The 26,951-nt window shown below is 47.5% G+C and overlaps 1 protein-coding gene across 1 annotated transcript in view; it reads right to left on the reverse strand.

Moving 5' to 3' along the window:
- The window catches only part of ppp2r5d (protein phosphatase 2, regulatory subunit B', delta), a 37,221-nt gene extending 11,673 nt beyond the window's left edge, over positions 1 to 25,548 (reverse strand). The window contains exons 1-7 of the mRNA XM_085427459.1: positions 25,413 to 25,548; positions 22,085 to 22,177; positions 16,749 to 16,923; positions 16,091 to 16,290; positions 15,890 to 16,000; positions 10,857 to 10,949; positions 10,638 to 10,768 (exon numbers count right to left, since the gene is read on the reverse strand). Coding sequence (XP_085283585.1) covers positions 10,638 to 10,768; positions 10,857 to 10,949; positions 15,890 to 16,000; positions 16,091 to 16,290; positions 16,749 to 16,923; positions 22,085 to 22,177; positions 25,413 to 25,439 — 830 coding nt within the window. The 5' untranslated portion in view covers positions 25,440 to 25,548. The remainder of the gene's footprint in view (positions 1 to 10,637; positions 10,769 to 10,856; positions 10,950 to 15,889; positions 16,001 to 16,090; positions 16,291 to 16,748; positions 16,924 to 22,084; positions 22,178 to 25,412) is intronic.
- Between the last annotated feature and the right edge of the window lie 1,403 nt (positions 25,549 to 26,951).

Here is a 26,951-nt window from a genome sequence, read left to right on the forward strand (position 1 = left end):
AGTCAGAAATATAATTCTGATCATTTATCAGTACTGATACATGTGAGCCTTCATCAGAGGTGTGAGCATCACAGCAGAGGCCTTAGTGTCAAAGTAACTGAGAATAAAACTCAGAAAAACATGAAGGAGATTTTCCTGGCCTGGATTTTTATAGCAGAGAACCTTAAAAATATTCTGCAATTTTGCATAGTTTTAAAAAGTTTAAATTTCTTCAAATTGAACAGCAGAAATGAGGCTTTTTTTCTTTCAACATATTTTTATTGATTTTATAATTGAACAGTATACAACAATCACCTTCAAGAGAACACAATAGAAGGTGGACAGCAAGTCAACAAGGTGGTAATACAGCATACATAAATGTTACAACAGAGTACATTTCACTTAAGTTTATCCATCAGGCTAATGACTGGTTGCCAAATCTTATAAAAAACTCTCTCTTGGTTAGACAAGGTAAGAAATTAGGCTTTCTCGTCCGAGGTCATTTAAGTAAAAAACAAAACAAAACAAAAAACAGCGGCCGACAGCGCTGTAAACAACGGTAGACTGATGGGTAATAAGAGAATGAATAATGCCAAAAACAGAGATTTGAGACGGGAAACTGTTCTTGAGAGAGCGAGAGCTGTGCATGAAGTGTGATTTTATCGTGGGGGAAGCAAAACAGCAAAAGTTAGTGGGAGTTCATGATGATGTTTATCAAATGTGAAGCGTAGTTTGCATCTTCTTTTGCTGCTGGTTCAGTGAATTTTGGTTGGAGAGAGACAAAACCTGCAGCTCAGAATCGAGTGCAAAAAAAGACGTAAACACAGCGCGGACCCGATGCATCAGAGTCAGCGAGCTGTGGGCTTTCAGCCCCGACGCCGTGTCCGTGTGCGGGCTGAAAGCCGAGAAAGAGAAAGCTGACTGATGCGTCGGGTCCACTCTGCGTTTACGTCTCTGTGCAGAATCCGTGTACCTGCTCTCATTTACTGTTTGGTGGTTGTTGAAATAGTTTTGTGAGCTTTAACCTGAGATTCTCGCGTTTCTGGCAAAAAACATTTATATTTAAAAGTCGATTCAGGATTTAATGAATTGATATCGCTTTATTCAAGCTACTCACCTCTGTCTATCCGCCTGCACTTTCAAACGTACACACGAAGGACTACATGAATATCTGGACCACGACCAATCAGAGCGGTCCCGCCCCTGACTATCTCTGATTGGTTTAGACCACGATAGGGGCATAATATGTGTCTGTTGTTGACCACACGGAGACTTTCAGAGTTGCAAAGACTTTTTTTTTTTTTTTTGTTATTCGAACAGGTGGTCACACCGGTGCAACCTAAGATTTTTTTTTAGTCACACCATTGAAAAATTTGGTCGCACTCTAGAGCCCTGCAATCATTGCGTTACTTAAAAAGAAAAAAAAGTTTAACCTTCTGGGGTCCAGGTTATAATTGGCCATTTTTAACTACTTTTGATGTTTCCTCAACATCCACCTTTAAAAACTGTTTACTTTGCCTTGTTTTCAGCACAACCTCACATGTCTGAATTTACAGTTGTGTTTTCATTTTGACAAACTGTATTAACACAATTGATCTAAAAATCAGACAAAAAACAAAATTCGAGTAGAAAAAGTTATATTTTTACTGTGACAACCAAACATATTTAATGAATCATATTTCATAACTTTAAATGCAAACAAATGGTCAATTTAAAAATCATATGCACAAGTTTTGCAAACAACAAAGTTATTTGCAGCCATTTACCTTTGACCCCCTTTTTTTAAAATAACCATTTCAAACTATTTACAGAACAATCAGCTGTTCTTCAATAAGATGCCACACAAATTATTTGTGCCACTCCAAAAAATTTTTTTCTGTCCACCATAAAGGAGAACATCACAGCCTGATACCTGCAGGTCTGACAGCAGCAGCTGTATCACTCCTGTTTCTACCTGGAGGCAGCAGTTGCCTCATTGTTCTGACACACAACACAAAACTATCCACAACACTACACACTAACTACACACTCCAAACACCACAAATCTCTCAAAACTCGCTCTCTCTTTTTCTGCTGTCTCTCTCTCTCTCTCTCTCTCTCACTGTCACTCCTAAAACTTTTCCCTCTTCCCAAACAACCAAATGTCATGTTGCCATATCATTTTTTGGATTGGTGGACATGGTGCATTTTTCACCAACATGAACGAGTTGTTTTTGGTTTTGTTTTTTTATGTTTTGGTCATAAGCAGAGTGTGCTTGCTAGCGCTGTCCTTAGACGTTAAACGTGACGAAACTATTGAGGAAAAACACCGTGTAAAATGATAAATGGTCTGTATTTATATAGCGCTTCACTAGTCACTAAGGACCCCGAAGCGCTTTACACATTCAGTCATTCACCCATTCACGCACACTTTCACACACTGGTGATGGCAGCTACATTGTAGCCACAGCCACCCTGGGGCGCACTGACAGAGGCGAGGCTGCCAGACACTGGCGCCACCGGGCCCTCTGACCACCACCAGTAGGCAACAGGTGAAGTGTCTTGCCCAAGGACACAACGACCGAGACTGGTATATATAACCTTGTTGCTTTATCATCTTGAAGTGGTCATGTGATTGGCTTATCACGACTACTTTAGTGTTCCTCAGTCAAACAGCAGTCATTAGTTAGATTACTCGTTACTGAAAAAAAAGTAACGCCGTTATTCCCATCACTGGTAATTAGAAAGAACAGCTCCTTTTCATAAGTCTGTGAAGGTTCTCAGTCATCCAGGTCATCGTAGTCAAAGGAGCTTGCAAAGAAAAGCGTCTGGACTTCTTTAAGTTACTTGAAGACGTTTCACCTCTCATCCGAGAAGCTTCTTCAGTTCTAAGGTCAAATGGTGAATGATAAGGTGATAAGGTGGGGCCAGGTTTCACAATGAGCTCACCCGAAACTCTGGCTGATTGGGACCCACACCCAGTTTCACACCTTGGCTCAGGCGATTAGAGGATCATCAGGGGTCCTTTTGTCCCTCTGTGGGGGGAAACTCCCACTAGGTTTATATCTGGGACTCTCCACCATTCGACCTTAGAACTGAAGAAGCTTCTCGGATGAGAGGTGAAACGTCTTCAAGTAACTTAAAGAAGTCCAGACGCTTTTCTTTGCAAGCTCCTTTGACTCCTTTTCATAAGACGCTGCACACCAGCGTGTTTATAGGCAGCTGGAACACAACCATGTTCAAAAGAACTGTTTATCAGAGCAAGAATAGTTGGTTGTCGGTTTAGGACCCGGATGGCTTGGGGATAGAAGCTCCTCCTGAGTCTTTCTATCCTTGCCCGGAAGATGCGGAACCTTCTACCAGATTGCAGAAGTTGGAACAGGTTGTTGCCAGGATGGGACGGGTCCTTCAGTATCTGCTCTAGTCCGGCATCTCCTGGTGTAGGTGTCCTGAAGCGGGGGGAGAGCAATCCTGCAGCAGCGTTCTGCTGTACGGATCACTCTCTGGAGAGCTTTTTGGTCCTTCACACAGCTGTTCCCAAACCACGATGTCATGTTCTGTGTGAGGATGCTCTCCACAGCGCCTGTATAGAAAATCCTGAGGATCTCTGGAGAGACCCTGAACTTCCTCAGTTGTCGTAGGTGATACAGGCGCTGCCTAGCCTTTTTGGTCTGGACCTGAATGTGGGCAGCCCATGTCAGGTCTGAGGAGATGTGGACACCAAGATACTTGAAGGACTGCACCCTCTCCACTGGAGCTCCATTGATGATAATGGGCTTGTAGTCTCTGTGCTGACTCCTTCTGAAGTCCAGGGCTCGCAAAATCACTATCCCGACGTCCTGGGGCACTATTGTGTTAAGCACTGAACTGTAATCAACAAACAGCAGTCTCACATACAGTAGTTACCCTGTTTCTTGCCCACGATGGCGTCCTCTGTGGATCTGTTGGGTCGGTAGGCGAACTGCAGCGGATCTGTGGTGTCTGGGATTGAGGAGGAGATGATGTTCTTCAGCGGCCTCTCGAACACCTTCATTACTACTGAGGTCAGTGCAACTGGCCGGTAATCGTTCAGGGATGAGGGTTTGCTGTTCTTGGGCACAGGGATGATGGTGGATTTTTTGAAGCATGTGGGGACCACAGACTTTGCCAGGGACTCGTTGAAGATGGAAGTGAACACACCTGCTAGCTGGTCAGCACAGCGATGCTGTCTGGCCCCGCCGCTTTCCTTGTGTGTTCACTCTCCTCATTGCCGCTCGGACGTCATGTTCCATGATGCTGATCACCGGTCTCTCGCTGATGACGTCACTGTCCTCAGTAGTCAGAACTGGTTGTAGAACTGGTTCAGCTTGTTGGTGAATGCAGAGTCGGCATTGATCGGCGCAGTGACCCTGGTTTTGTAGTCCGTGCCACATACTCCGTGTGTCGCCCTGGTGGAAGTGAGACTCCACACGCCATATGAGGCCGCTTTGTAGGCACTCATATCGCCAGTGGCGAGACCTGCATTGTAGGTAGCAGTCCTGGCGTTCACTGGAGGGCGGATCGATCTGTCCACCCATGGTTTCTGGTTCAGGAATGTGGTGACTCTCGCAGTGGGGATAATCTCCTCCGCTAGCATGTTGATGAAGCATACTGCTACTAGGGCTGGGCCATATTATACAGTTCACGGTAATACCGGTACAGTGTTAGGCAACGATGCCTTTGTTTTCATACGCACATGGCCAAAAAAGCATGGCGGCAACGGAGAACGAGAAGGGAGAAAGCGGATCATTGAGTGAAACGGATAAACCAGAACTGGTTTGTAAAAATGGTGCCACTTCAGTGATGTGAAACTGGTTTGGGGTTTGTCCGTCAGATACCCGCTAAAGCACATTTCTTTTTGTAGAACATGCAAGCGGGCCGTCGTTATTGCCTTATTTGTCGGACTAAGGTGCTCGTAAATATGGGAGTAATCTGGGTCCTAAACTCCGTCCGCTTCAGGTCCCAAAGTCAAACGAACACTGCAGCATCACTGAGAGTTAAAAACTGTCTAAATTATTTCATCTTTAACCCTTTAAAGCCGGTCGGAGCGGACACGCTCCGTTTTGCTTAACTATTTTTAAATCCCGGTAGCACTGCAACCACGTAAGCTAACACAATAATTTCTTCTGCATATGAAACCGGAGGAGTTGTACTTACATCTTATGCCATCAGCTTGTCCTCGGTCACGGTTTCAGAATCAGAATCAGAATCAGAATACTTTATTGATCCCTGGGGGAAATTATTTTTTGTTACAGTGCTCCATTTTAAACCAACATTAAGACAAGACAGACAATATGATAACTAAGAATAGTACAATATATACATATATATACATACATACATACATACATAAGTCACTTATAAATAAATATTTGGAAAAGAAACATGTGTAGTTGTAGCAGCAAACAGTGTGTTAAGTGGATGCGTTGTACAGGGAGATGGCCACAGGCAGGAATGATTTCCTGTGTCGTTCAGTGGTGCTTTTCGGTAATCTCAGTCTCTCACTGAACGAGCTCCTGTGACTGACCAACATGTCATGGAGTGGGTGGGAGGTGTTATCCAACATTGTCTTTATCTTGGACAGCATCCGCCTCTCCGACACCACCTTGAGGGAGTCCAGCTCCATCCCCACAACATTGCTGGCCTTACGGATCAGTTTATTAAGTCTGTTGGCATCTGCGACCCTCAGCCTGCTCCCCCAGCATGCAACAGCATAGAGGATCGCACTGGCCACCACAGACTCATAGAAAATCCTCAGCATTTTCTGGCAGATGTTGAAGGACCTCAGTCGCCTCAAAAAATAGAGACGACTCTGGCCCTTCCTGTAAAGTGCTGTGGTGTTTTTAGCCCAGTCCAGTTTATTGTCAATGTGTACTCCAAGGTATTTATAGTCCTCCACAATGTCAACACTGACCCCCTGGATTGAAACAGGGGTCAAGTGTTTCCTGGTCTTCCTGAAGTCCACGATCAGTTCCTTAGTCTTTGCCACGTTGAGCTGCAGATGATTCTGCTCACACCACGTGACAAAGGAGTCGACCACAGCCCGGTACTCTGTCTCATCATCATATTCCTTCCACATATAGCTTTGCAAAAACTGCATAAAAAGCGCTTGCAGCGACAAAAACATAATATTCCAGAAACACGCTTTGCCGATCCGATCAGCTGTTTGTAACACTTCCTACGTCCATCAGCGCGAACTATCGCATGTCCGCCATGACCTGCCTAAAACCGGAAGTGACGTCATTTTGCGGAAATGTAGTTTTTTTACTCATCAGGGCCTTATGAGCCTATACTGGTGTTTTTAAAAGTTATGTTTGACTTTATGACTTTCTGTGTCGTTTCTGGGATGCTTAGGACTCATATTGCACTGCTGGAAATAGTTTATTTTGATGCACATGCTGTTTTTTTGCAAATTTGCATTATAATATTAATTTTCGTTTTTCCTGCAGTATATAAAAATTTGGTGTATTTAAAAAAAAAAAAAAAAAAAACTACGAAGACACTTAAAATAAATTTCCTGTGGTGGGAAACTATTTTGTGCAACTTTTTTGTATTTACAGTTTTGAGGGATAAGCCTCTTAAATTTCTCTAACTAGAAATATATGTTTAAAAAAAAACAAAAACGATTTTTAATTTTTTGTAGTTTATTGCAGTTTTTTGCAATTTATGTAATTACTATGCACTTAATGCAGACATATTATTAAAATTTGGGCTATGATGGTTGTATTGATGTATATCAACTTGAAATGCTCCCAAAAATGGCACTACGACATGTAAAAATATAATATAAGCTCTGGTGGACTTGGTTCTATGGTAGGTCTTAAAGGGTTAATAAAATGATCAGCATTGCTGCTTTACCAGGCTATCTATGAAGTTTAACATCCAGGCATCCTTGAAAACAGAATTTATTACAGCTAGCGGAAGTTAGCTCGCTATTTTCGCTAGTTACCTAAGCATGATATTGCATGTTCTGACTGAGAGCTTTCTGAAAAAATTTAAACGTACAGCTCTGCTATCACTTCCAACATAAATGAAGACAGGAAACTAAACAGCAGTGACGTCTGTAGGGTTACTGAAGTTGGGCTAGCTGGTATATAATGTTGGGCTAGCTGGTATGTAATGATGTGCTACGTGATCGCTAGCGACACAGCTATGTTAGCATAATATAAACAGTGAAGCTGGAGGACGAACACTAACACTTTTCCACTTATAAAAGTTAACGTGAAGGTTCCTCATGGTTAGAGACAAATGCAATCACATGGCAGGATGCTGTAAACGGACCAAACTTCAGTCAGGAGAACAACTGAGATAATCCATCCACAATACGAGGTTAGTCATTCATATACTGAAACAACATGGGAATAGAGCAGCGGTGATAGAATACAGCATTAATGAATCAATGGTACAGAAGTGGAGGAAGCAAGAAGTGTGAGTTTGATTTATCTGACTGCTTTGTTTCGCTTAATGTGCCTTATAATCCCGTGCACCTTATGGTCCAAAAAATACGTATTTGACTTTTTTTATTTGGCACACTGCAGTTTAATGTTGCAAAGCACCTCTTTTTAACTTCGGTGGATATTATACATGGTTATGCTCAGGATATGTCAGCCCATTTCTACTGGAAATGCCTTTTGGTTAAACTTTCAGCAAGGAATTTGCATTTGCACTCTTAAATGTTTATATAGCTTTAATGCACATAAAAACAGCTGCTTGTTTAAGTGAAAATAAATGGATGGGTTTTCTTTGCGCTAGTAAAGTTGTGGAGTTGTATTTTGTCTCGCATCAATTATATCATTATCGCAAATTTTCAAATATATATTGTGATAAATATATTTGGCCATATAGCCCTGCGCTAACTGCTACTTCCTGAAACTCATTGATGTCGACTGCACGTGCTCTAAACACGTCCCAGTCTACGTCGTTGAGTGCGTCCTGTAGCGTAGCTTCTGATTGGGCAGACCAATATTTCACCTCCCTTGTGGTTACTTCTTCCCTCCGTATGTTTTGTTTATACTGCGGAATGAGAAAGATGGCATTGTGGTCAGACTTCCCAAAAGCCGGGTGTGAGACAGCTTTGTAGCCCTGCTTGTATGGCGCGTAGCAGTGGTCCAAAATTCGATCCCCCCTCGTCGGACACGAGACATGCTGGTAAACGTTCGGCATGACTTGTCTGAGGTTTGCTTTATTAAAGTCTCCTGCTACAATGAGGGGTCCTTGTTTTGAAGCGAACTCAGCATGTCATGTAATTCGGACAAAGCCATACCTTTTGTCCGCTTGCGGTGGGATGTAGACCACCGTGGCGATGATCGAGGTGAACTCACGGGGCAGATAGAAAGGGCGGCACTTAATGCTCAGGAATTCCAGATGTGGGGAGCAGCCGCTGGAAAGAGTAGAAATGCTCCTGGCATCACACCACTTTCACACTCCTCCACCTTTGGTTTTGTTCGACTCTGCCGTTCTGTCCGCGCGGAGCACAAAGAATGAATCCGACGGAGTTACGGCCTGGTCCGGCACGGTGAGGGTCAGCCATGTCTCCGTGAAGCACAGAATGCTGCAGTCCCTCATGTCACGTTGGAAGGTGACTATTGCTCTTAGGTTATCGAGCTTGCTCTCCAGGGATTGTAGGTCTTAGAGCGCCGGCCGGTCCCTGACAGGACGGTTTAGTCCATTTGGTTAGAAAAGGGGCAAAAAAATACAGCCAATACAGCAGTGCACGGAAATACGGTCCTCGGTAGTCAAGCTTGCGTGGAAGTCCAAAAGTCATAGTTTTTAAAAGCAGTGATAAAATCTGCAACACTTGAAGGACTAACTATGTGCACACGTCTCACAGAGGATGCTAGCTTTATTGCAGAGCCGGGGCTGAAAACAGGAAACAGCCTGATATAGCCGTGTCACATCCAGGGTTTTCTTGTGTAGGAACACAAAGTCTTTAACCAGCAGTCCACTCTCACAACAAACACGAATCTTAAAAAACAGTTGTATTTTAGTATGAGACCAGTCACCAAAGTCACTGATAAGCTACCCTCTTTAGTAGTCAGTAAACAACCGCACAAAGCACAGGGGAGGAAGAGTTTAACTCCAACCTGCTGCAGCTCGAAAGATCTGCCGAGACCTGACAACACTGAGAACTGGATTTAAATATGGAAGCTATTCCAGCACAGACGTCTGCAGGGACCTACAAACAGAACAGCTGGGTGGAAGAAGCTCGGAAAAATGAGCAGACTCACCAGCATGAAGCCGCGTTGCAGTTAAACGCAGAAAATCCAAGTCCGGGATGGCAAAAAAGTCCCTGAGAAGGAAAGTTTTGTTAGCCAGCGATCTAGCATTCAACAGAGCCATTCGGATCTTTGCACGCTGAGGCCGCGTCCCGTTCCAGCAGGCCACCTCCACAATCGCACATCCCCCGCCATGTGTGGGATGCTCCGTGACGGCTGGTGAAGCAATTGGCCTTAATTCCACAGACAGTCCAACAGTTTCCAAGTGTCGAAAACCCATCACCCAGAGAGCGATGATCAGACGTTTCAGGTGAGTTCTGACCCGCACGGGCACACCTCCCTGCTCCTCGTCTGGCATCTTCTGGGGAGAGGAACGCTGAGTAACCAGGGTAGATTCCCACGTACATACGGCTGCGTTGATTGGTAAGTTGTTGGATCATCTTGGTCACTGTCAAACTGGGATTTAGACATGTTTTGTGATCATAGGTGGTTACAGCATCTGGACCGAAGACAACCAAAAACAGGACAACTGCACAGCACACAGAGCAGCTGCAGCTCACTTTGCTCTAATCTCTTCTCCGAGGATCACATTCAATCAAACAGCCCAAAGCTCGGTCCTCCAGCTGTGTCTGTATATCACAAACACATGAACCTGGGATAAAGTTTTAATCTCAGTGACAGCCATGCTCCTTTGGCTCTGGCTCACAGGAAAAACCCAGTAATGTATGAAAGTGTGGACTTGGTGCAGCCAAATATCCCAGAATGCATTTTGTCCAAAAGAAAAAAGCGGCAAAGGCGGAGGAGAGTGGCTAAAAGGTTCGAAACATGACTGTTTCTGTGACACAAAGTAAACCTTTAAGATATTTTAAGCGAGAATGTAGCTGTGTAACCTTCGGATATCTGGGAACATTTTGCCCGGGAACAAAAACAGATGTTAATACATGGAGATCTTGAAGGCTGCTCCAACAATGATCAGATTATAGTTTAAACATTTGTTCAGTTCTCTTCCAAACACTAGCAGCTCTCTGTTGTAGGTTTTGAGTGTTTACTAAAATAAAAATAAGTGTTCTAACATCCCACCTGTTTGTTTTTATTCAGGCATACATGTGTACTATGTTTATTAAGAGAGATGAAGCTTGTGTTTCTGTCATGTAGTGATTGTGTTTAACTGTATGAAGCTTATTAGACATTATGAAACAGATAACACGTAAAAGTGAATTTTGCCAAAGTGCTTTAAAAAAGTATATTTTTTGTTTCTTAAAGAAATCTACTACATCATGTGGAATTGTTTTATGTCTCGTGTCATTCTGTATTGCAAATATTGTCGAACAATTGCACCGTGTTCACAGGAAGTCTGGACTCCGGTGTGAAATTACAAAGTACGGACCTGCGTACTTCAGTATTGACAAACAGCCCGTGGCTCTGTCCGAGTGTGTGGACTCTAACCTGTAGAAGATGTTGTTGATCTGGCGACGGATGTAGGCGCGGAGGCCAAGGAACTTGCCGTAGATCCGGTGCAGGATGGTCTTCAGGAAGTCTCTCTCTCGGGGATCCTCGCTGTCAAACAGCTCCAGCAGCTTCAACACAATTCAACGAGTCAGAGGTCCACAGGTCACACCTGCCACACCTGAACTCTGGCACCAACACTAACAGCTGACGTCTTACCAACAGTACAAACTTTTGGTCGATGTATTTTTTGGCGATGTTCGGCTGGAAGTCCGGAGACTCCAGGAAGCGAAGGAAGAACTCATACACAAGCTGTGAACACACACACACACACACACACACACACACACACACACACACACACACACACACGTTGGTCTTTGGACAAAAACAGGTCATGTTCTGACAGGTGCAGCTTTGGCAAAGACCAGGATGTTCAGCCTTACAGCAGGAATAAACATGATCACAGCTAATGTAAAAACTGATCATTTCACCACTCTTTTTTTTGGGGGGGGGGGGGGGGGGCTTTTGGGTGGATGGGGACACAGGAGGCTGTAGCTCCTTAGCCATCTGTGAAGGTTCTCAGTTATCCAGGTCATCGTAGTCCAAGGAGCTTGGGGGGAAAAGCATCTTGACTTCTTTAAGTTTCATCTGAGAAACTTCTTCAGTTCTTTGGTCAAATGGTGGAGGGTCACAGGTTAAAGCCCTGTGGGAGTGTCCCCCCCAAGAGGGTCGCTGACCCCCTATGAATCCTGTGCCTAATCACACGAGCCAAGGTGTGAACAGGTGTGGGTCACAATCAGCCACATTTTCAGGTGAACCTTGGGCTGGGCTATATCATACCGTTCATGGTAATACCGGTGTAATTTTGGGCAACGATAGGAAAATCAAATATGGCGATAGAATATGGGTAAAACGCACATGCGCAGTGCCTTTGTTTACATACGCACATGGCAGTGACGCAGAATGAGAAGAGCGAGAGCGGATCGTTGAATGAAACGGATGAACCAGAACTGGTTTGTAAAAATGCTGCAACTTCAGTGGTGTGGAACTGGTTTAGCTTTCATCCGTCACATATATACAACAAAGCACTATTTTTGGTAGAGCATGCTAGCGGGCCGTCGTTATTACCGTGTTGTTTGGAAAATATGGCGCACTTAAAATCAATCCTGGTGGACTTGGTTCTATGGTAGGTCTTAAAGGGTTAAGTGAAAATACACTGATGGGTTTTTTGCACTAATAAAGTTGTGGAATTGTAAAGTATTTTGTCTAGTGTCAATTATATCGTCAGTTATATCCATCCATCCATCTTCATCCGCTTTATCTGAGACCGGATCGCGGGGGCAGCAGCCTAAGCAAAGAGGCCCAGACCTCCCTCTCCCCAGCCACCTCCTCCAGCTTATCCGGGGGAACACCAAGGCGTTCCCAGGCCAGCCGAGAGATATAATCTCTCCAGCGTGTCCTGGGTCTGCCCCGGGGCCTCCTCCCGGTGGGACATGCCTGGAACACCTCACCCAGGAGGCGCCCAGGGGGCATCCTTGTCAGATGCCCGAACCACCTCAGCTGACTCCTTTTGATGTGGAGCAGCAGCTGCTCTACTCTGAGCCCCTCCCGGATGGCCGAACTTCTCACCCTATCTCTAAGGGAGAGGCCAGCCACCCTTCGGAGGAAGCTCATTTCTGCCGCTTGTATCCGCGATCTCGTTCTTTCGGTCACTACCCACAGTGATGGCCATAGGTGAGGGTAGGGAAGTAGATCGACCGGTGCAGCGTCCGCATTACTGCAGCTGCAGCCCCAATCCGTCTGTCGATCTCCGGCTCCCTTCTCCCATCACTCGCGAACAAGACCCCGAGATACTTGAACTCCTCCACTTGGGGCAGGAACTCATCCCCAACCCGGAGTGGGCACTCCACCCTTTTCCGGCTGAGAACCATGGCCTCAGATTTGGAGGTGCTGATCCTCATTCCCGCTGCTTCACACTCGGCTGCGAACCGTTCCAGTGCGAGCTGGAGGCCCTCACCCGATGAAGCCAACAGAACCACATCATCCGCAAAAATCAGAGATGAGATTCTGAGGCCACCAAAGCGAAAGCCCTCCGCCACTTGGCTGCGCCTAGAAATCCTGTCCATAAAAATTATGAACAGAACCTGAGACAAAGGGCAGCCCTGGCGGAGCCCATCACCCACCGGGAACGAGTCCGACTTATTGCCGGCAATGCGAACAAAGCTCTTGCAACGGTTGTATAGGGATCGAATGGCCCGTAGCAATGGGCCAGACACCCCATACTCCCGCAACACCTCCCACAGGAAACCCAGAGGGACACGGTCGAATGCCTTCTCCAAATCCACAAAACACATGTAGACTGGTTGGGCAAACTCCCATGCACCCTCAAGTATCCTCGAGAGGATAAAGAGCTGGTCCAGTGTTCCGCGACCAGGACGAAAACCGCATTGTTCCTCCTGTATCCGAGGTTCGACTAGCGGACGAACTCTCCTTTCCAGCACCCTGGCATAGACTTTCCCACGGAGGCTGAGGAGTGTGATCCTCCTGTAGTTGGAACACACCCTCCGGTCCCCCTTCTTAAAGATGGGGACCACCACCCCGGTCTGCCAGTCCACATGTACTGCCCCTGATCTCCACGCAACATTGCAGAGGCGTGTCAACCAGGAAAGCCCTACAACGTCCAGAGCCTTCAGGAACTCGGGGCGGACCTCATCAACACCAGGGGCTCTGCCACCAAGGAGTTGTTTAACTGCCTCAGTGACCTCGCCCCCGGAAATTGGCGGGTCATTCCCCTCATCCCCAGACTCTGCTTCCTCCTCGGAAGACGTGTCAGTGGGATTAAGGAGGTCCTCGAAGTATTCCTTCCACCGCCTGACAATTTTCTCAGTTGACGTCGGCAGCGCTCCGCCAGCACTATACACAGTGCAGGTAGAGAGCACCGCTTTCCCCTCCTGAGACGCCTGACGGTTTGCCAGAATCTCTTTGAGGCAGTCCGAAAGTCTTTTTCCATGGCCTCTCCGAACCGAGAGGCCACACCCGAGTTTTTGCTTCAGCCACTGCCTGAGCCGCATTCCGCTTGGCCTGTCGATACCTGTCGGCTGCCTCCGGAGTCCCACAGGCTAACCAAGCCCGATAGGACTCCTTCTTCAGCCTGGTGGCTCCCTACACCTCTGGTGTCCACCATTTGGTTCGGGGATTACCACCACAGCAGGCACCAACCACCTTGCGGCCGCAGCTCAATGCAGCAGCTTCGGCAATGGAGACGCTGAACATGGTCCATTCGGACTCAATGTCCCCAGTCTCCCTCGGAATGCTGTTGAAGCTCTGCCGGAGGTGTGCGTTGAAGATCCCGCGGACCGGGGCCTCTGCTAGACGTTCCCAGCACACCCTCACTACGCGTTTAGGTGCACCAGGTCTGTCCAGCATCCTCCCCCGCCACCTGATCCAACTCACCACCAGGTGGTGATCAGTTGACAGCTCAGCCCCTCTCTTTACCCGAGTGTCCAGAACATATGGTCGTAGGTCTGGTGATACGATTACAAAAATCGATCATCGACCTACGGCCTAGAGCGTCCTGGTGCCACGTGCACTTATGGACACTCTTATGTTCGAACAGGGTGTTCGTTATGGCCAAACTGTGATTAGCACAGAAGTCCAATAACAAAGCACCGCTCGGGTTCAGATCAGGGAGGCCGTTCCTCTCAATCACGCCCCTCCAGGTCTCGCTGTCGTTACCCATGTGAGCATTGAAGTCTCCCAGCAGGACAACAGAGTCTCCAGGTGGAGCACCTTCCAGCACCCCCCCAGGGACTCTAAGAAGGCTGGGTACTCCGAACTGCCACTCGGCTCATAAGCACAGATGAAAGTCAGGACCCGTTCCCCGACCCTAAGGTGCAGGGAACAAACCCTCTCGTCCACCGGGAAAAACCCCAACGTACCGGCAGCAAGCCGAGGGGATATTAGAATACCCACTCCAGCCCGCCGCCTCTCACCAGGGGCAACTCCAGACTGAGACAGAGTCCAGCCCCTCTCCAGGAGACTGGTTCCAGAGCCCAAGCCATGCGTAGAGGTGAGCCCGACTATATCTAGCCGGTACCTCTCAACCTCACGCACTAACTCAGGCTCCTTCCCCACCAGAGAGGTGACATTCCATGTCCCTATTGCCAGTCTTGGCAGCCGGGGGTCACACAATGCACCCGACCCCTATGGCGCCTCCTGCGGGTGGTGGGCCTGCGGGAGGATTGGCCCATGTCTCCTCTTCGGGCTGTGCCCGGCCGGGCCCCATGGACTAAGGCCCGGCCACCAGACGCTCGCCCTCGGGCACCCTCCCCGGGCCTGGCTCCAGGGCGGGGCCCCGGTAACCCTATCCCGGGCAGGGTAAACTGTTCCCTCGATATTCTTTTCATAAGGGTCTTCTGAATCGCTCTTTGTCTGGTCCCTCACCCAGGACCAATTTGCCATGGGAGACCCTACCAGGGCGCAAAAGCCCCCAGAAAACATAGCCCCTGAATCCCTGGGACACACAAACCCCTCCACCACGTTAAGGTAGCGATTCAAGGAGGAGCGTCAGTTATATCGTTACGCAAATTTTCAAATGTATATTGTGATAAATATTTTTGGTCATATCACCCTGCTCTAGGTGAACCCACTGTGAAACCTGGCCCCACCCTATCATGTGATTTCCTGAGGTCAGATGGCCCAGGATGTGAGTGGGCATTAAGTTATCTGGGAAGGATCTCAAAACTGGATTATAGATGGCAGAAAGTTGGTGTCGTAAGCCCCGCCCTCTTTTCAAAGATGGACATTCACAGTGAACATAGATGCTTCTTTCACTCCTCTTTCAAACCATCTGTCTTCTCTGTCCTACATGTGGACATTGGTGTCCTCAGAGTGACCGTGTTTATGAACTGTCTGGTGTCTCCAGTGTAGAGGTCCTCTCTGCACAGCTATGTTGTTGAGTGTGTGTCTGGGTCTGAGCTGGAACACTGTGCAGTGTCACTGACTGTGTTTATGGTCTGCTCACTGCTTCCTGCGTGGATTAGCTTAAGAAATCAGAGCAGCGTCCAGAGAGGAAGTAATGTTTACCAAGCTCATGTGTCTATGGTTCCCTCTCCTTCTCTTCTTCTGTGGTTCCATGTGATGCCTGGCTCTCGTTTTCTGAGGTTTCTAAGTGTCTGCTGATGGTTCTAGTTTTTAGCATTAGCTCACAAATGCCACAAACACTGCATCTTTTAACAGACAGGAAGTACCTGCAGGTGAGGCCACGCCGCCTCCAACGTGGGCTCGTCCTCCTCAGGGTCAAACTCTGCTCCGGTCGGGTTGGAGGACGGAGGAAGAGTCCGGAACACGTTGACTGAAAACTGAACAAAAAAAGAAAAGAAAATTATTTTTTTAAATTACAGAGTAACAAACCAGAAGTAGTTCTTCTGTGGTGGAGACCATTCTCTCACCATGATGACGGCCTCGGGGTAGATGCACTCAGTCACCACTTCACTGTTGTGCGTGATGTACTCCACCATCTCATTAAGCCCCGCCCTTTTCACCTCCTTATACTTGAGGTCGCTGAGGGGGTCGCTGATGAAGTCGAAGAGCACGCAGCACTGACGCAGCTTCTGCACGAATAGATCCTCTCGCTCTATCGGTGGTGCGTCTGAGAGGGGAGGAGTCAAAAACAACCACACAACACACAGTGGTGGTGACATCATCAGTGATCTCACCAAATGTGATGAAGGTCCAGCCAACCAGAACCACCGACTGATGAAGCACATGCGCTACCATTGACATGCTTTACAGCCAATCACCTGGTTCTATTTACAGCCAGAGAATTCTACTGCTGCAGTCAGCTGATTCTACTGTCAGCTGATTCCACCGCTGTTGATTCCACCGCTGTTGATTCTACTGTCAGCCGATTCTACTGCTGCAGTCAGCTGATTCTACTGTCGGCTGATTCTACTGTAAATGGTTCCACTGCTGCAGTCAGCAGATTCCACTGCTGCAGTCAGCTGAGACCCCTCCTGCAGCAGGTTTGAGTGACACTACCAGGTTTAGTTCTGGTTCAAGATGAGTTTAACTTGGGTTTGCATTATGTTTAAGCTGGAACTGTGTTACCTTTGAGGGCGGGCAGCTTCTGTAACTCTCTATTTTTGGTCAGGCTGAAGCGGGACGAGCTCTGGCGGCGCTCTTTCTTCACCAGCTGAGGACCTCCGGAGTATTTGATCTTGTTGAGTTGGGTGGGAGGCGGCGTGCTGTTACTGGGACGCTTACTGCCGCTCTGCTGCTGGGACTGATAACACACGCACAGGTTATAAAACAGGTTTCAGAGGAAACAGCGAGCCGATATTTAATTATCCGTTTGTGTCGCTGATGTTAATGAACAAACACCAGCCATTCAATATCTGACTTGAATCTATGGCACTTCCCGTTCTGGACCTCTGTGCTGTATTGATCAACTATCAATACCAGTTATTTTCAGGTTAGCTGCAGTGGAGTAAGAACCTGCAGCAGCCGCTCACTAAATCAGAGTGATGAAAAGGTGCACACAGGTGAGAGTCACAGAGGCTTCATGGAGACAGAATCAGAAGAGTTGTGTTGCTCTGAACAGACTGGTTCTTAAACACTCCCTGAGTGTGCGGTTTCTATATAACACTCACAATGCAGCTCCGAGTTCAGCATCCTGCTCAAGGCCACTGTGGCACAGACTGGTGCAGCCAGGGATCAAACCACCAACCTTCTGATTATCAGATGACCTGCTGTACCTGCTCCCCTGAATGAGCCTCTGAGGGCCGTTTGATACCACGTGTCTACATCATGGTACTGATGGGTGGCGTGTGGTGGCGAGGAATGTCTCAGAATCAGAAGACTTTACTTATCCCCAAGGGGCAATTAACCAACAACAGTGCAGCATAACGTTGAAGATAAGGACAATAAGAACAGGCAATAAGAGTGAAATAATAAATACATAGAATATACAGTATATACAGTTTTACAATTACACAGTTTTAAAATTAAAGTGACTAAAAGTGAATGAAGTGTCGGTAGAATAAGAAGAGTGTAGTTTCTGTTGTGGGAAATGTTCTTATCTGCTGGAGTTAAAAAGCAGAGTGGCTGTGGGAACAAAGGTGGCGCTCCTCCTCCTCTCAGTCCTGCAGGAAATGCAGCGGAGGCGTCGCCCAGAGGGGAGCCATTGAAATGCGGGGTGAAGAATGTGAGAGGGGTCGTTGATGATTTTGGCTGCCTGTCTAAGGACCTGTTGGCTGAAAACCTGCCAGAGTTCCAATGACAGGCCAATGACTGTAGAGCACACTGATGCAGTGTGCTGCAGTCTGTTCCTGTATGAAGGCTGAGGGAGGGGAACCAGCAGCTGATGGAGGTCATGATGCTTTCCAGGAAGGCATCGTAAAAAGTCAACATGATGGGGGTGCTGACTCCAAAGGAGTTGAGTTTCCTAAGGAGGTATAGCTGTTGGTGGCATCTCCTCTGTGTTGGCAGAGAATTTCAGGAGGTTGTCAAAGATGGTTCCCAGGTATTTGTACTCCTCAACTACCGCCACTGGTTTCCTGTGGATGGTGGTGGTGACTGAAGCAGCCAGATCCCTCTGCCTACTGGAGAAGGTCACCACCATCTCTTTGGTTTTGCTCACCTTCAGTTCAAGTTTGGAGCTGTCACACCACTCTACAAACTCCTGCAGAGCAGGCCCGTGGTGCTGTGAGGGCCTGACAGCAGTGACAGGAGAACTGTGTCGTCAGCATATTTAACCAGTTGCTCTTACGATGTGCTGTTTTATGATCTTCTCCATGGCCTTCATCACCAGGGAGGTGAGGGCCACAGGATGAAGATCATTCAGAGACTTTGTGTTGTTTCTTTTGGGGATGAGGATGACTGGAGTGTTTCCACAGCTGGGGGACGGTGTGACTGTCGACTGAGGGTTGAAATAGAGTCCAGAACACAGTTCCTAGTTGCCCTGCACAGTGCCTCACAACTCGACTGCTGATGTTGTCAGGGCCGCTTGAGCTCCTCTCCCTCGTCCTCCTGAGGGCTCTCACCACGTCCTCAGTCCTGAAGGTGAGTGCAGAGCTGCCAGGTTTGACTGAGGATCTGGACTCCTCAAGCTGGGTGATGTTGTCCGTCTCAAACCTGGTGTAGAAAGCGTTGAGGTCGTCAGGGAGGGAGGAGGGGTTGCTGCCCTCCACCTGGATGGTTCTGGGGGTGGTGACCGCAGCGTTCACAGAGGCCATGGTTTTGAGGCCCTGCCAGGCTGAGCGGAGGTCCCCTGTGGTGAATTTGGTTTCAACTGTGTTTTTATACTCCAGTTACAGTTTTTATGGCCTCTTGACCTCCCCGTCGACCTCCGGGGCGATCGTGGCTCAAGAGTTAGGAGTTCGCCTTGTAATCGGAAGGTTGCCGGTCTGAGCCCCGGCTCGGACAGTCGTTGTCGTTGTGTCCTTGGGCAAGACACTTCACCCGTAGCCTACTGGTGGTGGTCAGAGGGCTCGGTGGCGCCAGTGTCCGGCCGCCTCGCCTCTGTCAGTGCGCCCCAGGGTGGCTGTGGCTACAATGTAGCTGCCATCACCAGTGTGTGAATGTGTGTGTGAATGACTGGATATGTAAAGCGCTTTGGGGTCCTTAGGGACTAGTAAAAGCGCTATATAAATACAGACCATTTACCATTTTTAATCCAGAGCAGAGCAGGTGAAGAAAATCCTCTTTTTTTTATGAAAGGATTTCCTTGAGCTCGTTGGTGATGCAGGGTTTGTTGTTGGGGTAGATGGAGACTGTTTTTGAGGACACAGAAGGAGATGTATGATGTCACCGTGTTGACTTGATTGTCGATGTCATCAGAGGGAGACAGAAGGCTGCCCCAGTCAGTGGCTTCGAAACATCCTTGTAGGGTGAGGATACTTTCCTCTGTCCGCTGCTTGATGTTTTGGTGACCTTTCTAATCCTCTTGATGACTGGGGTGTGAGCAGGGGCCAGCAGGATGGTGTGGTGGTCTGCTGAGCCGAGAGGGCGGAGGAGTGGAGCTTTAAATGAATCTGGTACAGAGCCGTAGCATTTATCCAGAGTCTTCCCCTGACGTGTGCTGCATGAAACATACTGTTGGTATCCTTTAAGCGACTTGTCAGGGGAGCAGTGGTTGAAATCACCCAGGATGAACTTGGGAGAGTCCGTTGATAACTGCTCCAGTTTGTACAGAGTGTTGGTGAAGTACTCTGTGGCTTTGGCTGCATCAGCTTAGGGGTGGATGTAAACCAGGATGATGAAAAGCTGTGGGAATTCTCTGGGGCGGTGGTAGGGGCGCAGGGAAACAGCCAGAGCTCGATGTCTGTCGTGCACAGCTTCTCCCTCAGTGACTGTAGAGCACCAGCTGTTGTTTACATACAGACGCACGCCGCCACAATGTTGCTTCGCGGTCTCTGTCCAGACGAAGAGGTGGTGAAAAGCCATCAATGTGCAGCGCGCTGTTGTCGTCGCTGTTGTTTAACCACGATTCTGTGAATGCCGGAACGGAGGCAGTTCTGTACCCATGCAGGTGATTGACGCAGGCTTGCAGCTCATCCAGCTTGGAGCGGCGAGACCGCACATTAGCGAGGATAATGGACGGGAGCGCTCGTTGTTTGTGTGTCTCCCTCTTTAGTCTGGCTCTCACCCCACTCTTCTTTTATCCCCTCCTGGTTACCTTGTTATTGTGAGTTTTTCGATTTCCATGTCCACGGAGTATTTCCTCGGGGAAGTAGTCCGTGGAAGCGGGCCTTGGGGTCATGTCGAAGTGTTGGAAACAAAAATTAGGAAAAGGATACAAATATACCAAGTAGACAGCAAAAAACAACAACGAAAAGAGCATTCAAGTTAGAAAAAGAACCCAAAACTGCTCAGCCTCTGATGACGTTTTGTGTCAACAAGGGCTCACATTAAAAACTGTTTCCTTCACGAGGCAACAAAACCTCTTTGTGATGGTACAGTGAAGACCCTGATAGCAGGAAGATGTTGTAGTAGCCACGCCCAAAGCCACAGCCTGGGTTTTGCATAACCAATGGCTTATTGAGACAGTGTTTCCACCCATCACAGTTAGGGATGTACACGGAGACGGAAAGTTGGTTCTTTACGGCATGGAAATTGCCGGAAGTTGATGCTGTTGTGTTAATAACAGAGAAAACCCAACGATTATGTGACCCTCTGTAAGCGAGCGCTTTGGTGCCAGTGGAAAGAAAAAACTTTTAACAGGAAGAAACCTCCAGGCTCAGGGAGGGGCGGGGCCATCTGAGAAACCGGTTAGGGTGAGGGGAGGAAGACAAGATAAAGACATGATGTGGAAGAGAGACAGAGATTAATAATGATTAATGATTCAGTGCACATCATTTTCAAACCCTCCGTGGTCTTCACTACTCAGGTTAACCATGATTTATGAGTCACTCGGATAACTTAAAAATGTTGTTGTTTGGCTTTTTTCAGTGTTTGATTTGTTCCTGAGTAAATCGGTTTGGCTGAGATTAAAGTTATAGTTTTCACACAGCTGAAAAAACGTCAAACAGAAAACTGATTAAACAGAAGTGTGAGACAGCCGAGAGTTTACGCCAGCAAGGAGCAGACGGACGAGTTTATTAAACTCCACCGAGACAGCCGGGACGTTAATCTGAAGTCACATTTCACAGCCTCGCACTTCCGGCCTTCGGAGGACCCGGCCCACCAGGCACGTGCAGAGGGGGGGCTAGAGGGGCTTGAGCACCCGCCCCTTTAAACCTCTGCACGGCCCTGCGGCCCACGTAGACCGAGAAGGCCAGGTCCTCAGGAGGATGCGGCCCCTGAATTTGGACACAGCTGCAGTGTCTGTCTCCTGAATCCAAACTGGCAGCTGCTTCCACAGAATAGGGGCCTGAAAACTGAAGGCAGGCTTTGACTTCACACAACCTGATGAAGCTGCTGTATTTTAACCCTCTGTCTGTTTCTGGGGTGGCTGTAGCTCAGGTGGCAGAGCAAGTCAGCCACTAATCAGAAGGTCGCTGGTTCGATCCCAGGCTGCCTCCTGGCTGCATGCCAAATATCCTTGGGCAAGATACCAACCCCATGTTTGCCTACTGGTGGTGGTCAGAGGGCCCGGTGGCGCCAGTGTCCGGCAGCCTCGCCTCTGTCAGTGCGCCCCAGGGCAGCTGTGGCTACAATGTAGCTGCCATCGCCAGTGTGTGAATGTGTGTGTGAATGGGTGGATGACTGAATGTAGTGTGAAGCGCTTTGGGGTCCTTAGGGACTAGAAAAGCGCTATACAAATGCAGGCCATTTACCATTTCTAGCAGGGATACCTGCAGCCTGCAGGGGGAGTACTTGAGTATATTTACTTTCACCTTTATTACTCTGCATATAATCACTACAGGCAGAGCTTCAGCTCGACTTTTTAAAGTGGAACCTTTCATATCAGCTCCTCGCTGCCATGTGACCAAATCGGCACTCACCTCATCCGAGTTCTCCGGGGTCACATCCTTCCCGCCGCCGCCGCTGTTGCTGCTGCTGTTCTTCGTGCTGCTTTTGGCAGATTTGGTCGTTTCCTGTTCCCACACAGAGAAAAACATAAATCAGCTGATCTTGTTTTGATTTTTGTGAGAACAAACTCACACCAGAGCCGAGGAAAATCAGCTGAGCTGAAACATGAAACGTTTACTGAGCACCGAGGAAGAGGAGGAAGCGTCACAGCCCAACATTTTTGTTTCTATTCTGCATCAGTGTCAGCCCGGCGGGGGTTATGGCGTGATGATGTAACCCGCTCTCTGGCAGGTAGCTCCATGCCCTCCTGGGTTTTAAATGCACCTTAGAACACACATGCATCAACACTACAATGAGCAGGCGGAGGGAGGTTTGGAGTCTTCTCTCACCCCCATTCTCTGCGACCTGCTGGAGCGGGGGGGGGCTAGGAGGAGGAGTTGGCCGAGAGAGCAGAGGGAGCTTTGAGCGGCTCACACAGACCTTATTGTGAAAGTCTATCTGGAATGATTTTGTGAAGTTGGAAAACTAAAGTAAAAATATGGAGGAGCTGTTGTGATTTCACTGTCAGTGCGCTAAAGTTCCCACCTCCCTGATGATAAACCTTGCCTGTGATACATGCGCTTCGTACAGTAATACGTAAAAAGACTGAAAGTCATAAAAACAAATCAAACACGGCACAGTGAGCCGAGTAACTCGCCCTGGAACCTGAAGTAGGATCAAAAGGTCAAAATAAGCACTCCGAAAGCGTGAAGCCTGTGCTGCTGCTCTGGTTCACTCGGAGGAGAAGCGCTGGTTGGCGTTTATCGAGTCTTAGCGTACACGTCGGAAACTCTGATTGGCCAGCATTTCTTTAGGATGGGTCACGTGACTGCTGCCTGGAAGAAAGCATTTATTATTTTTAACATCCCGGCTGAGCGTGACACACACAGAGCGTCCAATAAAGAGGACGTGGCTGTGATTGGTTGGGACTCGATCAGAAGTCCCTCCCACATGCGCCTTCCGACTGGGGTCTGGGGTCTCCTCCTTTTCTCACCACAGAGAAAACTGCACCCACCCTGTCATCCACTCATCTCCCAGACTACACAAGACAACAGATGCCCAGGCTGAGTTCTCCCTCCACCTCTCCTGTATCTCCCCCTCCTGCAGAGTGAGTTCCTGAAGAAAGGAGACGGGTTGGGTGGACTGCCCCGGGCTCTGTGGGGCCGGGTGGTGCTGCTGAACTGGGCCCCGGTCCGGATGGGCCTGGGCCCCCTTTCCCTGGCGGGTCGCGGAGTATGGGGGTGCCTACTGGGGTCAGTGGGGGAGCTGGCCCCAGGGAGGGGCCACTTGCCCCTCCCTTCCTTCCCTCCCCATCTCCAGCTGCCTCCCTCTTCCCGCTCCACCACAATCACCCACAAATGCAGGGCCTTGGAGTAGGGGTGTGTCACCAGGGTGCAGGGGAGGCATCCCCCCCCCCCCCCCCCCTCTGTCCCCTTCTGGCTGCCTCTGCCTCAATGTTATCCCACAACTTAGACATTCACATTACTCACACTCTCATTACACATACATATAGGATCTTGGGGGTGGGCACGCTACACGGCATCCAAATTACCATCAGGGTGTACACCCCACCCCTAGCGTCGTTGCCCACCTCTCAATTTTAAATACACGTAGACATTGAGGGCTAGCAGGAGGGACCATGTGCTTACCTGCTGCAGGTGTGCTCCCACAGGTGAACCCTCTCACCTGCAGAGCGATCCTTCATTCTCATTGCACATATTTAACACGCGATCTCAGCCGTGTTTGTCACAACAGCCATGTGCGCGTCACCACAGCGTGAGGACGTCTGCAGGCATGTCACCCGAAGACAGGAAATCAGCACCGAGCCAAACCCTTTCAGCTTAAAAGTAGCTGATCTCTGCCTAAGTTTGATTTATTATCATCATCATCATCATCATCATCATCATCATCTTTTTAAATGATTTTCCATTTTTTAGTCTTCTAATATTTACTTTTTAGAAAGTCTTTATTTTTCATTAGGTTTTGTGCATCTTAGAGTTTTTATTTGGTTTTATATATTTACATGATTCTGATTTTAAAGCTGTATATTTATGTTTTGGATGTCAAATTCTGATTTTCTATGTTTCCAATTGTTTTATGATGTTTTTTTCCCTCTAAATATATTTATATTTTTATACGTATATATGTACACTTTTCTGTTTTCATCTTTCTTTCTTTTTAATTTAAATGATAATTTACGTTTTAAGTTTTTTGTATGATTTATAGAGCGAGTCGTTTACATTACATAGATGTGACTTCAAACCTCCTTTTTTAAAAATTATTTTCAGTTTAAATAAAGAATAAAAATTCGGACATCGGAAGCAGCCGATTAATCAGTGAGTCACAGAGAGAAGATCATCAATAATCAATAACTGTGGCCGTTACTTATCAGCAGTTTTTGGTTTTCTTGCTGCTCCATTCAAGTTTACAGACTAAACAAATAATCGATAACAATCCGCTGAACCGAACACAAGTGCTGGCTTATAAACATCAAATCAAATCAAATCACTTTTATTGTCACATCACATGTGCAGGTACATTGGTACAGCACATGCGAGTGAAATTCTTGTGTGCGAGCTTCACAAGCAACAGAGTTGTGCAAAATACAATAACATAAACAGGAAAAATATACAAATGGCTAAATCTGAAACTAATAAATATATGTACAATATATATTAGTATATGCAACAAAAAAACATTACGATCAATGACTGATCAGCCCTGAGCGCTGCATCATTAAACAAATCGCTTTAATCCGGTATTTATATGGGTGTGTGAGGTGGACTCAGACTGCGCTGTGAGCCAAGGAATCGCAGCATCCAGCGGGACATCTACCGGTCATCGTGTGGTCTCAGTTAACGGCTAACCGCTGTTAGCGCCTCAGACGCTCTTCTTCAGCCGAGCCCTGCATCAATAATTCAGGCACAGCCAGCGACTCTTCCCGGAGCTCCGGCAACAGAACACGGCTAATCACGGCGGCCAGCTCCACGCTAATATCCCTGCTAAGTGTCCGCTCAAACACTCAGCAGGTGTGCGGTTAAACGAAGCGTGTCCGCGGCGGGCGCCGAGCACAGACTCGCGGCTAGCCGTTAGCTTAGCGGTCCTCTCCTAGCTGGGCCCCAGCTAACAGCTAGCAGGTGAGCTAGCCATTAGCTCGGTGAAATAAAACGGCTGAAGTCTCCAGCAGCAGAAAAAAAAACACCCGCCACACCGGATCTCAGTGGAAAAATGCCCCGGGCACGCCAGTGACGCGGATATTACCTTTTCCTTCTTGGTTTTGTTAGGCATCTTGACCGCGTTGCGGGGCTTTTCCACGGAGATTCCCTGATGTTCCTCCCCGGGACTCAGACGCTGTCACTCGGTCTGTCTCAGCTCCCTGCGCCCTTTCCCGAGCCGCCCAATCCGATTGGCTGCCAGCGTGGACGTCTGCCTAGTGATATATGGAGTGATTTTTTTTGATTGGCTGAGTTTGAGTATAACGGTGGGGGTGAGGCTGCAGGGAGGTGAGGAAGAACTGGATTCTTCCCCAGCAACAAAACACCTTCAACCTGATGATACCGAGCTCCGAGGACCGGAGAGAGCCAGAGAATCGCCAAAACCACCCGAGTCCCCCGTCTGTCCCCGGAGCAGCGGCAGCAACATGTTATAATCACACAGACAGGAGCCCAAAGCTCAAAGTTCCAGCTGCACCCACTCACAGAATCAGAACCCATCTCAGCACCTGAAATCATACTTCTGATTCTTCAACATGAATTTGTTGCAGCAACGTGCCTAACCGGGGGAAGACCTCAGGGGAGACCTCAAACCCCTTCATCTGGTCTGGGAGCGCCTCAGATTCCACAGGAGGGCCCGGAGGTGTCGCTGAGGACGAGAACATCTGGAGTCCCTGCTCAACCTGCTGCCACCAACATCAGCGGAGGATAAAGGATGATGAGTGATGGGTGGATGATGGGTCGATGGATGGAGGCAGCAACATGTTTGAATTAAGCAGCTCCAGATGTTTTCAGCTGTGCGCTGCAGGCAGTTTTACTTGTAATATTCCTTCTTTTTTATATATGAACTTATTTCATTTATTCATTTTGATGAATTCACTGTTTTTTCATTTTTCGTTTACCAAGTTTGGGTGTTCTTTTTTTTTATTTTACATTTTGAATCTTTTTATTTTTTCATCTCCATATTTTTCAAGTATTAACATTTAGAAAACAAGCTCTTCTTAAACACAGAACCTTAGAAAGTAAATTTCATCATACAAAGAAAACTTGGTTTATGGATTCAAATTACCGATCAAAGGAATTTTATTCACGCGTTCATACTGCTGTTCATCTTTCCCACAGATGTGAATTCATATTTTCATCTGAATGAGCTTCTGTGAACCTGCACATCTGCTTCAGCAGCCAATCAGCTCACCTATGAGGACAGATGTTCCCCCAGATGTTTTCAGTTAGCATCAGACTGACAGAGCTCCCAGACGAATTTCAACTTATTTTTAATTTATGTTGTTTACAGACAGGAAACAAAAACAAACAAAAGCACTGGTCCTTCACTTCAACCAAACTTTATTTATCCAGCACAGAACAAACAGCTGACAGACCATCGGCCAATCAGCTGATTGCAGGCTTGATCATCAAAACAACATCAAAGAATTCAATGAAATAAAAAGCAGTAAAAAAAAAAAAAAAAATACAAAACTGAATTTTTATATTCAGGCAAACAATGCAAAGAATAAATAAATCATTAAAAATAATCAACCAGAAAATTGACTTGAAAGGGAAAAAATCAAATGCATTAAAGCTCCTTTTT

Source organism: Rhamphochromis longiceps, linkage group LG13, assembly GCF_057381845.1.
Source record: "Rhamphochromis longiceps isolate RC_006_pf linkage group LG13, R_longiceps_female_GT1.1, whole genome shotgun sequence".
Lineage (NCBI taxonomy): Eukaryota > Metazoa > Chordata > Actinopteri > Cichliformes > Cichlidae > Rhamphochromis > Rhamphochromis longiceps.